This window comes from Heliconius melpomene, chromosome 20 (genome assembly GCF_056956725.1).
Source record: "Heliconius melpomene rosina isolate 202511_hmr_F chromosome 20, ASM5695672v1, whole genome shotgun sequence".
Classification (NCBI taxonomy): Eukaryota; Metazoa; Arthropoda; class Insecta; order Lepidoptera; family Nymphalidae; genus Heliconius; species Heliconius melpomene.
Genome location: NC_140408.1, coordinates 10,189,598 through 10,202,700, shown reverse-complemented (window position 1 = coordinate 10,202,700; position 13,103 = coordinate 10,189,598). Strand labels below are relative to the sequence as shown.

Sequence of the window (13,103 nt, the reverse complement as noted above, 5' to 3'; positions counted from 1 at the left end):
ATTTACTCAGTGTTAATTATAGCAGCTCTTTTAACCAATTCACATTATTTATTAATTAAAACATTTAAATTACTTTATAACTTGCTAATAATGATCTATTAACAACCTAATAACAAATCACATCGACTACAACACGTGTAACCTCAAGTATATGAGGGCCAAATATGTCTTCCCGCTAAAATTAGTAATTTAATAACAAATGAAAAGAGCGGGCTTTTTGATATTGACAGTGACATTGACATATTGCAGTACTATATTTGACAGTTGACATTTGTAGCACAGAAGTCTCCTAACTATACATTTAATTTGACATGCAATTTATTCCGCCATGTTAATAACAATCGTCGCTACGCGTTGCTAAGCAACGGCTTGCAAAGTTTGTTGTTTTAAGAAAACGTCACCCAAAGTGAGTTTGCTTAATGCATACTTGGCGCGCGCCGATATAGATTTGTATATATTAACAAAAATTAGATGATTTCTATAATTTGATATTCATCCTTATGAAAATAAATATTATAGTCACTTTTCGCATTTTATCTAGATTGAAATTATAGTTTACTGTATAACATTCTAATAAATAAGGAGATGTCACTGATTCGAAATGACCTAGTCTACGAGTGGTATAGTATGACCGACGCGAACGGGCAGATGACTTTGATGGTTTTGTAAATTTTTATATATTTTCGAATTACTATTATTTTTTATGTAATTATTTGCTGCTTATAATTAATTTATCTCTGTTCGGTTATCTATACCGATGTTATACACTTAAAATATCGTAATTTTATTCATTTCGGATTTTATTTAATATTGTTCGCAAAAATTAATAATTAATTAATATAGAAAAATGTTTAGAGCGCGCACGGCAAACTTTAGGTACTTTTTCTAATATTAAAAATTTCCTTTAGTTACTTTTACTTCTTTTGTTTGTTCATTTCGGTTACTCAGATATTTTTTCTAATAATAAATCTCCACTTATTATTATTTTTTAACTCATTTTAATTATTTAGACTTATATTTTCGCGGGCGTAGCCGCGTCCGGGTCCACTAGTATATATATATATTTTTATTTAAATTACATTTTTTTTTATTTGAAATGACAGTTATGACATTTAACATATTTAAAAAAAAATGCCGCCATTTTCGTAATCGAATAAGGGTACTAAAGTAGTTAATCTTTCGGAGTTTAGTTTTCTAGTATTCTATTTATTCTTTTAAAAAATACTTATACAATTATTAATGTTAAGATGCAACGTCCGCAACAATCTAGTTTTCAATGTGACGATAATTTTTTAGGCTTGATAAACAAGACGGCTATACATGAACTTAAGACGTCTTTTCACAGGTTGAAGCAATATCAATGGTAAACGATTCTTTACTAATAATAATCTTTTATAATAAATCTTATATATTTGTTGCAGATCCTCCAATATTGTATCAAACATTATCTCTAGTAAGGTATGGAAAGCTAACACTGACGAACTAGATGAGGATTCAATTGAAAGTTTAGTAGGCTCAGCAAAACAACTTATAAAAGATTCAAATGCAAATAATACACAAAATTGGAATAGTTTGTTAAGGTAACACGGTCTGTTTTATAATTTTTAAAATAATTGTTAGAATGTATTATTTGCCACAAATAAATGTACTTACTTATTACTACTTAATAGTTTTTTTTTTTTCAGTAATTTTAATAATCCTCTATCACTGTTCGAAAAATATACTCCTAATTGCAAAAAATGTTCAAATATAGATTTCATAGCAGTTCTAAAAAATATAAGGACAGATAACTGTAATTGTAACTTAAATATCCTTAAAACTGAAAAATTGGATCCTTATAATAAGCAAGTAAATTCTGAGAGTAACAGTCAAGAGTCTAATTCTGCAGATGACTTAAAATCTTTTAAGCCTCAGTTTCGGCCTAAAATGAAAAGAATTGTACCACCTAAAACAATACAAACAGTTAGTAGTGTTATCAAAGAAGCAGACAATGTACCTACAATTGTAAAGCCTAACAAGCAATATGAAATTGAAGGTGAAAGATCACATAATTCAGACAAAGAAATGGATGAAGAGAGGGCACATAAAAGTCAAGTTGCCAAAATAACATTTAAAACAGCTAAAGAACAGCTCTTGGCTTCCAATCCTGCAGCAAGAAGAACACTCGGAGCTTCAAGAAAGGCACAAGCAAAGTTTATATCTCCGATGCTTGGTGCCCAGTATGTAATGATTTTTATTTTCTCAAATTATCACTGTTACTGGTATTTAACATCAGAAACATCCGAAATCCTAGATTGAAACATCCAAAAATCTCGATAGTATCGATTAAATAGATAGTATCGAAACTATCGATAGTTCAAAAGCGTACAATACTATCGGACAAAGCAGTACTATCGATATTATCGTCTTCTCTCCAGTCAGAAAAGTACTATTGAATTTCTAGGAAACGATAGTATCAACAGTATTGATAGTATGGATACTATCGATTGTTGTGAACTATTGATCGCAAGCTAAGTTGCGATAGTATTGTTTACTATTTTCATATGTAGTAACTACCACTAAACAATCATATTATTAGAAACATCTTAGTTGAAGTACCTTCCTTACTTCTATTTTAGTCTCGCTAGAGTTAACACTAATATGATTGTAAATGTGACTGGTTGTGGGTTCGATCCCCACTTGAGGAAACACAATATATATTTAAATTTATATTGACATTTGTTCATTCTGGGGTCAAGGCATTTGCCTTCGGCGTTGAGTTGCGCCACACACAGTGGCTCCAGAATTCAGGGGAAAATGGAGATGGAGCGTCTTAACATTAAGTTCCCATTAACTCTGCTGAGTGCGGGATACAGTGTGTAGCTGCTTAATGATTATTAAAATTATATGTATATATTTCAATACAGGGATAAAGAAGAGATCACTGACTCAATTATAACAGATGAAAGATTGAAACACATTGACCCAAAAATGATTGAGCTTATAGAAAGTGAAATCATTGACAAAGGAACTCCCATTGGTGTGTTATGTATATTTTTTATTCATTTTATGTTTTTATCAACTTAACAATAAATTTATAGTCAACAAAAGTGATCTTTTAACAAGATTTGTTATGTAATACATTTCTTTCATTATTGAGACATTCAAATATTGTTTTAGCCATTACTTAAAACAAGACTTATGTGACTATTAAGATACAGCTTTATATTTAAAAACAGCTCCTTTAAACTTAAAAAACGTAATCTTTGTATTTTATACAATAATAAATAAAATTAACATTGTCATTTTTAAGCAGTAATGTTTTAAGTGTCAGATATTGTTCTACTGCTCCAAAACAGCTTTTACTATTACTTTTAACAGGCTGGGACGACATAGCAGGACTTCATCAAGCTAAGAGTGTGATCCAAGAGGCAATAGTGTGGCCACTGCTCCGACCGGACATCTTTACGGGGCTCCGTAGACCTCCGCGCGGGGTACTGCTGTTTGGCCCCCCCGGTACTGGCAAGACTTTGATTGGTTAGTTATTCTGCATATACTATATTGTATTGTAATATTTTAGATAACTTATTAATTCTATGAAAAGGTTCTAGCAGTTTCATTATATTTTGTTATTTTTTATTATTTAACGTATTTGAATTCATGTGATAAACATGAATTTATTGAATGTACGCCAGTATTCGATCACAATAAATTTAAAAATATTTCCATTGGGCCGTCAACAACATTTATAAATCATAATTCATAATGAAAATAGCTATAAATTATTTTTATCTATATGATAATGCTGATAAAACAAATGCTGCCACAGGTAAATGCATAGCATCACAGTGTAACGCAACATTCTTCAGTATATCGGCGTCGTCGCTTACGTCCAAGTGGATCGGCGACGGCGAGAAGATGGTGCGAGCGCTGTTCGCGGTCGCCAGGTGTCATCAGCCTGCGGTTATTATTATTGTTTTAATTATTTTTTTAGCTTGAGCGTCAAGTAGATACCGCATATAGCAGGGCAAAGGAAATTTAATGATAAGACACTCCGCTCCCCACGCATCCCTTATTTTTGAAACGTTACGTATTGGTGGTGGTGGTGGTGGAACTCGCTTTCTCTTTTGCGAGAGAGAGTCGTGTACCAGAGCTAGAAAATTTAAATAATTCGTTCCCTCGATGGGAATCGAATCCACAACCGTCGTGGGTACAGACGCTGTCGCACAACGGCTTTTCGCGGCGTCGCCCGCTTAAACATGACAATTATTGTGCGAAGCAAGCGGAGCACTCTACTGGAGACTTTTTACACTCTTTGTCACCAATAGGCCCCCAAACGGTTTGACTGATTGAGATGGAAATTCGCAAACATATACATATATGACCACGTAAATGTTTTTAGGCGAAAAAAAATATTTAAAAATTCAACAATTAATTTCTTGCTTCGCTCAACATGTGAACAATACCTCAAAATTGAGGTCCGGTTCGCGCCCCTAGTTTATTCATTTGAATTACTGTAGTGTTTTAATAACAATATCATTTTAAAGACAGTATCCATATATTGAACAGTAAAGTTTATTAAGTTAAGTTCAAGAGTTGTGAGACTTTGCATGTTAGATGATGGTACTCAATGCCGAGCAGTTCTGTAATATTGGAAAATAATTTAATTATAAACATTCTCACTTATTTTAAGAGGGAATGAATTTAAAATCGTGATAATATTTGTGATATTGTTTTTTTTTCTCTTTCAATTTAATTGAATATTTTTTTTTTAATATATATAGTTTCATAATATTTTAAATGTAACATTTTGACAGGTAATATTTATAGATGAAATAGATTCGTTACTTTGTCAACGAAGTGATACCGAGCACGAAGCAAGTCGTAGGATCAAGACTGAGTTTTTAGTACAATTTGATGGAGCGGCAACTGGTTAGACTTTTTAAATCCTATTTCTTCACGCTTTGTTTCACAGCAGATATATATATATATATATATATATATATATATATATGACAGATAAAAAATCATGAGCAGGAAGGTCTATCTAAAAAAAATCGTGCTTTTTGTTAAATACACATTACTATATTGATATTATTGACATACTGATATTATATCTTAAATTATATAAAAATTAAACGTAGCGAGACCTCTTGGAAACAATTTTAATATTATTAAAAAAATATAAGGCTTTTTTAAATAATTTAGTATATAAATGTAAATTTTGTCTAAACAGGTGAAGAAGACCGTCTACTCATAGTGGGTGCAACAAACCGACCTCAAGAGTTGGACGAGGCGGCGCGGCGGCGGCTTGTTAAACGACTGTATATACCGTTACCTGATTTGGACGTTAGTTTTGTTGTTGTATCTTAAAGTATGTCTCAATACTATAAAAAGAGAACTTTATGCTAATAATATGTAATTGTCAAAGTTTGTATGTTTATTTGTTGGCTTCACGCTGTATCCCATATATAGATAGAATAGTATGCGAACGGAACCTAGTGTTAAGACACAGTTTCTCATGCACCATTCAATTTTCGATATCAAGCGTGTAGGATGGAGGAACTCGTCACGTTTTGTCTTAGTACCAGTGCTGGAAAATGACAATAATGCATTCTCCCAATTGGGAATTGAATCCTTTATTCCTTAATTTCATTTTCTTAATCCATTTTATTTTAAAAAACATTTTAAAAGATTCGTACCGTATTTGGATTTATAACGCTGCTTTAATCCAATAAAAAAAATATGAATTAGGAATAATTAATATTTTTTTTCCAACTGAAACTGCTACTTAATATTTTTTTCTTAGCGTACTTAGGAAACTACGTTTTATTATACACTACTGCTGCTTAATAACATTTTTTTACATTTATTATTTTACATGACAGGCGCGAAGACAAATCATAACTAATCTTCTAAAAAACGAAAACAATGATTTATCACTTCATCAAATATCTGACATAGCGTCTCTGAGTGAAGGCTACTCCGGCGCCGACATGAAGTCTGTGTGCTCTGAAGCCGCCATGGGCCCCATACGTTCCGTACCGTTGTCGCAGATTATCAGTATTGATAGGAATAAGGTAAAATACTTTTTTTTAAGAATATTGTGTGAATTGTGTAAGGCAATTCATAATTAAGATAATCTTGCCTAGATTATTTAAATATTAAAGTTTTTTTGTCTTTTATCGGTATGTTCCTCTCCAATTTAAGGACCGAATCAATGACGCACATTGTTCTACCAGAGCTGGGAAATAAAAATAATCAATTCTTTCTAAGATCAAACCCACAACCAGAGAGTGTAATGGTCGTATCCCACTGCGCAATGATAGTTACTATTAATTTTAATAATAATTATTAATATTAAAGTTAGCTAGCTGCGCAGACTTGATCCTGTATTCAGGACGGCCCCGACTCGTCAACCGTACTGTAAAAAGATAGACTTTTATTTTCTCAGGTACGTCCAGTGAATATACAAGATTTTAAAATAGCTCTTCAACGAGTTCGGCCTAGTGTATCGCAAGACGATCTTGGACAGTATGTTAAGTGGAATAACACATATGGCCAAGGATTTTAAATTTATTTTTCAGATTAATAAGTATTTTTTTAACATTTTTAAAGTGTTTCTCCACACTTAGGAAATGTCTTAATAAGTGAATATATTTTTTATATCATAACGTGCATTTTTTTTTCTGAACACATTGAAAATATAGGTTTTATAGTATGTTAGCGCTTTACTAAATTTTATAACATATTCTCGTTATTATTTTTAAAATGTAGAGGTATATTAAATCAAGTATACCAGTACTTAATTCTAAAGACTATAAACCTTCAATTCCTATTTAAGGATGCGTATTTCTGGTCTGTGAGCCATTACCATGTTTTCCTGACCGATTTCCTCTCAAACAATAACTAGCTTTTTCTAATACATAAAAACGTCAGCTGGCTGTATGTTAGTGGAAAGTTTATCAGCTGATGCAGAGTAGTATAGGAGCCAGGCTAACATATAACTCGAGATCGCCGATCGTTTATTTAAATACATAAATCAACTGACGTGTTTTCTACCAACCAGAACCAGCTGGCGTCTTTATTTATTCTAAATTGTAACCTATCATCTGACACATTTCAAGTGAGAGGGAATCACTCATTTGGAGAATTTAATGTTCTGTAACAATAGGTTCTGTGCTTGTACTACTAAGTGTAAAAAATACACAAAATATTTCAAGAAAACTATAGTGGCTATTGTAGAAAACTATAGTGGCAATGGGCTATGGGTCAGCGTCTGACTGACTGTATCAACTGTATGCGATGGTTATAGATTCGGCGATCTTCTGCAAAAAAATAATTTATTTTCATTTTCCCAGTTAAGTAACAGAAATACGGTGGTATTTCGGCAAATGCTATTTTACTGTAGTGTGTCGAAGTGTTCTGAATTTAAGTTGGCTTAAAAAATATTACAACTTTTAATCCTACTAATAAAGCTCTAAATATTATAAGTAATCTGTGACTATTAGCAATATTTTTGACAAGATGTTTTGATTTCAAACTTGACAATGAAATGAAATATTTTGGCGGGATCTAACAAGGAATAGAAGATTTATATTATGTTCGAAATAATTCTTTTTTGATTGGGAATTTTTGTAAAAAAAATAATAATAATTCAACTTATAATTTAACTCAATACATAATAAATAAAATGGACTCAGAAAATAGAATTATTACGTTAATCGACATGGATTGTTTTTATTGCCAAGTGGAGGAAAAACTCAATCCAGAATTAAAAGGAAAACCTATTGCTGTTGTACAATATAATCCATGGAAAGGGGGAGGGTAAGGAGAGTCTCTTACCTTAAAAACAAAAAATTTTCGAATGTTCTACGATCCTTATTAATTTACACGATTACCATTTCATTAAAAATAAGTAATTAAGAATTAACTTTATTCTTTGACTTTAGTATTATTGCTGTTAACTATGTAGCCAGAGCCATGGGAGTTACAAGATATACAAGAGGTGATGAAGCAAAGGAAAAATGTCCTGACATACAGCTGTGTTCAGTACCTTGTCAGAGAGGAAAAGCTGATATTACAAAGTAATTTTATTTATATTCATTATAACAAAATCAGGGATCTTTTTTAATTGAATTAAAAATATTAAGGAAATAGAAATAAAAGTAATAAATATTTAATTTTAAACAGATATAGAGATGCGGGCAAAGAAGTTGCTAAAGTGCTACAAAAATTTACGCCCTTGTTAGAAAGAGCATCTATTGATGAAGCTTACTTAGACATAACTGCAACAGTGAGTATATTTCATATTGATGAAATAAGCAATTCTATATTTCCAAAATGAAAAAGTAGAAATTTCAATTTATTCAAATTTAAAAATAAAAATGAAAAATATATAGATTAATTAACTTGATTAAATTAACTATTTAGAAACTTTACTATTTAGAAATTCTTATAAAATATGATACACTTACAAAAATAAATATTAATAATTTTTGTAAGTGTCCTGGAAACCAAGAGATTTACATATTTTAATGTCAGTAAACATGTAGGTGCAGAAAAGGTTTCAAACTTTAAACATAAACACGATAACACCTGATATGATGCCAAACACATTTGCACTGGGCTATGATAACTTTGATCAATTTATATCTGATATACATAACTGTGCATCAGATTTCATTGACTTTGACCATGAACACTCCAGGCAGTTACTTGTTGGTGCCTTAATAGTAAGTGAGATAAGAGCTGCAGTTTATGAAGAAACAGGTATCTATTGAAATTTTTGTCTAAAATTAGTTAAGAGTTCTTATTTACATAGTTATATTTAAAATATTTTCACTTAGTATAAAGCAGTAGTGCTCTATATTCAAAAGAATATGTAACATAAAGTTAGAGACTGCATATTGGCTATGTATGACTTAATAAGATTTTTTTTGTATAAAAAGTATCTTCCAGATATACTCATTGAAATCAGTAGATTGGAAAAGATTCTAATTTAAAGTAAAGTATATTTATATGTTTAAAATATATATTTCAGGCTTCAGATGCTCCGCTGGAATAGCTCATAACAAAATATTAGCAAAACTTGTCTGTGGAATGAACAAACCAAACAAACAGACAGTATTGCCCAAGCATTCTGTGAACATGCTGTATAAGTATGTATCTACTTTTTTTAACGTCACACTGTTTTCCGCATATAACAAGGTAGGTAGAGAAAACCAAATGTAAGACACTCCATTCCCCACATACTGCCAATTTTTTAAAGAGATTTGTTACCAGAGCAAGGAAACGAAAATAATCTCACTTAGAATTAAACCAACTATTCAGATGTCAGTTGCTATACTGCTGTGCCATCCTACCATAATTGTATTTAAAAAAAAAAATCAAATGAAATTAACTTCACACTGTATCCTGCACATAGCAGAGCACAGGGAGGGAAGCTAGTGTTAAAACAGTCAGTTCCCCACTTTACATCGAATTCTGGAGGCATTCTGCAGGCATGTTGCATGTTGGCATGTTGCATTGTTGAATAAGTATTTCATTTCCTCGAGTGGGAATCAACTCTCAACGAGTCGCACACATGCACGGGTTGTGCCCCTATGCCATGAATGACCTAAATAATTGTATTTAATTTTAATAAAAGTCTTATCCTTGTTTTTCTTTTTTAAAACTATGTTTTTGATATGCAGTTCAATATTTTTAGGACTCTCTCAATAAAAAAAGTTAAACATTTAGGTGGAAAATTTGGTGATCAGGTTTTGGCAGTGTTGAAAATTAAAACAATGGAAGAATTACAGCAGTTCTCTGAGAAGGAATTGCAAGCTAGATTTGATGAAAAGAATGGGTAAAAAAATTTAGTATACTTAAATTTATTTACAATAGCGGCAGGTGAAAGACTAGCTTCGATGTAAACGCGGCGGTTGTGGGCTCGATTCCCACTTGATAGAATGAAATGTTTGATATTTTCATTTCCTCGCTATGGTAACGAGGCAAGGCGCGGCGTTGAGTTCCGCCTTTTTCTTCTGCCATGTGCGGCATACAGCGTGAAGCTTTAAAAGACGTATCTCATTCAAAATGCCTGACGTCACTTTGACTGGGTTATATCGTAATTACATGATGTATGCCTGCCTTGATAAAGAAACTATGCATAATGCTATATAAAAATGTTTTTACCATTCAGCCACACAAACTCTTCAGTTTTATTGTATGAGTACATATTTTTATTTACATTCATTTCAGTTCATGGCTATACAACATAGCTCGCGGCATCGACTTAGAACCAGTTCAAGCCAGATTCAACCCAAAAAGTATAGGATGCTGTAAACAATTTAAAGGGAAATCTGCTCTCATAGACTTAAATAGTGTCAGGAAATGGCTGAAAGACTTGGGGGAGGAAATTGAAGATAGATTAGAAAAAGATTCCTTAGAAAATAATAGGACACCTAAGCAAATGGTTGTTAGTTTTTCTATACAGTTGCCAGATGGAAGGGATTCAAGTAGTTCTAGATCATATAATTTTGGCAATGAAGATGAATTAAGCAGTGAATTGTTTTGGAGTAAGGCATTTGAATTGTTGATGGAGAGTGCTGAAGGATGTAAGCCGAAAGGTAATGTTATTTGTTTTACAGGGAGTATAATATGTAAGCACTAGCAGGGTATTCAGAGGGAGGACGAATTCTGGAGCTATTGCCGAGTAGCAGAAATCGACGCCGAGTTTTGCTACGACACCAGAGCGAAGAAATGGATATATAAACGTAGATAAATATTTCTATTCCTCGAGTGGGGATCGAACCCACAACCGTCCCGTTACAGTCACACCCTGTGCTGTTGTCTTGTTTTTATAAATTAGGTATGAGATATTCAAAATTACTTTCCAGATGATGATGTTAATAGAAAATTAAGAGCACCAATTAAATTTCTGGGTATAAGTATTGGTAAATTTGAAGACCATTCAGAGACTAAGAAAACGAAAAAAATCAACGATTATTTCAGTGCTGGATCATCAAAGGACGTGTCTCAAACTAGTGAACCTATAAAGCAGGAAATTGTCAATAATAATTATGAAAATAAAAAGAATGAAGGCAAAGAGTATATATTTCGAAAATTTTTCAAGGCGGAGGATAATATTAAAAAAAATAACTCACAAGCTACTGTAAAGATCAACGAGAATACAGATAATCGGGAAAAAGTTATAGAGTCAAGTCTTGACAAACAAGAATCGTTTTTTGCCAAGTATTTAGACGGCGGACTGATGCGGCACGAAACAAAGGACGCCCAAAATGTGAACAAAATAATTACGGAGGAAAAAAATGGAATTGAAGCAAAAATTGAAAATAATCACACGACTACACCTGTTTGTAATATAGTGCCTTGTGGTGACGATAGCAACGACACTGCGTATTCAGGATCGACTATAAACGAAGAAATTAATAAAAGTATAGCTTTGTTTGAAGAAGACCCCGACGAAGTAGCCAGAGTTAGTCAAATGAGAGAAGTATTACAAAGCCACATGGAAGATGTAGAAAATGGCGTCGATACAGAAACTGTTGATAAAAATGCACCATCCGGATCCCATTTAATTAATAATGCAGCAGAAAGTACATTAGAAAGTATAAATTGTCCTGAATGTGGTAAAACAATATCCTTAGATATGGTAGATGAACATGCTGACTTTCATTTAGCACTTAGGCTTCGAGAGGAAGAGAGACAGTTGGCACGTAAAGAAAGAGACAAAGACAAACCAGTTATAAAAGAACCTAGCAGAAAGGAAACTAAAAAGAAAATTAATGAAGAATCTAAAAACGATCCGGTGCCATCAATGTCCAATTTTTTAGTAAAATTTGATGAAACAACTCCAACTGAAATATGTATGGAATGCGGTAAAAAAGTTCGTGTAGATAAATTTTCTGAACATCTAGATTTTCATGAAGCACAAAAATTAAGTAGAGAGTTAAATAATAGAAATTTACCCAATTGTTCCTCAAGCAGTGTTAAGAGAAAAAGAAAATCGATTTCGCCAGTCAAAAAGCCTAAAGTACCTTGTAAATCTATAGATTTGTTTTTTAGATAGACATTTTTGTAAGTTTTGTATGTATATAAATATGCGAAATTAGGTATGAATAAATATGAAATACTTATGTTTAATACTCCATTTATTTTCGGTTAAATATTTTTTTTTGGTATTAACGACTATATGAGAGCCATACATCAGTTTTTAGGGTTCCATAGTCACATTACAAAACCATTTTACTCACAACTATCAGGAACTGTACAATTGAAACTTTTTTGAGCCCGACAATAATTTTATGAATAAGCATGACAGCTAGTTAAAATCACTAAAATTATTTATTTAATTAATGAAAGTATTAGTAGATTGCAAGACACGCATTCATTTTATTACTACGTGTAGGATTAATAATTAGTTCAGAAAAACAACTCTACATTTGTAGTTAAATCCTAAAAAATAATAGCCTTAAATGGGAGGCAAAATTTGATATTAAAGCCGCTTAGTTCAAGTGACGTATCAGATGAAGGGGCTCTTTAGTAGTAGGATTTTTTTTATAATTTCACGATGTTTATCTATACCCGTTACGAATAGATAGACACCAATAACGTAAACACTTACTACTACAAAAATATTTCTAAAGGTTAAACAACTTTGTCGCCAATAACTACGACTCGATTTCGGAATGAGGCGCGTGCGGCGGTGTCGCTTTGATACGCTGTCTAGGCTAAAATTGTATTAGGCTTTATAGAGTAGTCAAAACTGTGACTCTTATTAAAGTGGTGCGACAAAAACACTGCATACAAGCGATGCAATTAAGATCTTAAATATTTTCATTGAGGTTCCTAAAGACATCTTCCCTTAAATTTAGATGTTTGAAAGAAAGGCCGTTAAAGATACTTAATGAGATATTTTCAATTTAAAATCAGTTTTACTTATTTCTCATCATTTTACGGTTAACTGTAAATTTAGGATTTATCCTCGTTTTATTTGCCTTATATAAATGTTTTATCTGCGTAATCCCGCTGGATTTAAAGTTCCTTGTGCCTCAATACTAATATTGAATTATATTCACCCTCTGAAGCACTTAAGGAAAGTTAAATTATTTAAATTT

General features: G+C 32.1%; 2 protein-coding genes across 2 annotated transcripts; both read left to right on the top strand.

Moving 5' to 3' along the window:
* The first annotated feature begins 1,130 nt into the window (after window positions 1-1,130).
* On the top strand, window positions 1,131-6,653 carry LOC146527924 (fidgetin-like protein 1). The gene is made up of 10 exons (XM_085204144.1): window positions 1,131-1,345; window positions 1,422-1,580; window positions 1,686-2,219; window positions 2,907-3,019; window positions 3,361-3,516; window positions 3,809-3,942; window positions 4,797-4,911; window positions 5,216-5,328; window positions 5,868-6,059; window positions 6,434-6,653. Exons 1-10 carry the CDS (start codon window positions 1,248-1,250, stop codon window positions 6,551-6,553), a joined length of 1,734 nt encoding a protein of 577 aa, XP_085060270.1. The 5' UTR covers window positions 1,131-1,247; the 3' UTR covers window positions 6,554-6,653.
* A 752-nt stretch (window positions 6,654-7,405) lies between these two features.
* On the top strand, window positions 7,406-13,066 carry PolH (DNA polymerase eta). Its single transcript, XM_085204142.1, has 8 exons — window positions 7,406-7,806; window positions 7,932-8,066; window positions 8,173-8,275; window positions 8,535-8,751; window positions 9,023-9,140; window positions 9,689-9,829; window positions 10,225-10,592; window positions 10,863-13,066. Exons 1-8 carry the CDS (start codon window positions 7,673-7,675, stop codon window positions 12,053-12,055), a joined length of 2,409 nt encoding a protein of 802 aa, XP_085060268.1. The 5' UTR covers window positions 7,406-7,672; the 3' UTR covers window positions 12,056-13,066.
* The last annotated feature ends 37 nt before the right edge of the window (window positions 13,067-13,103 follow it).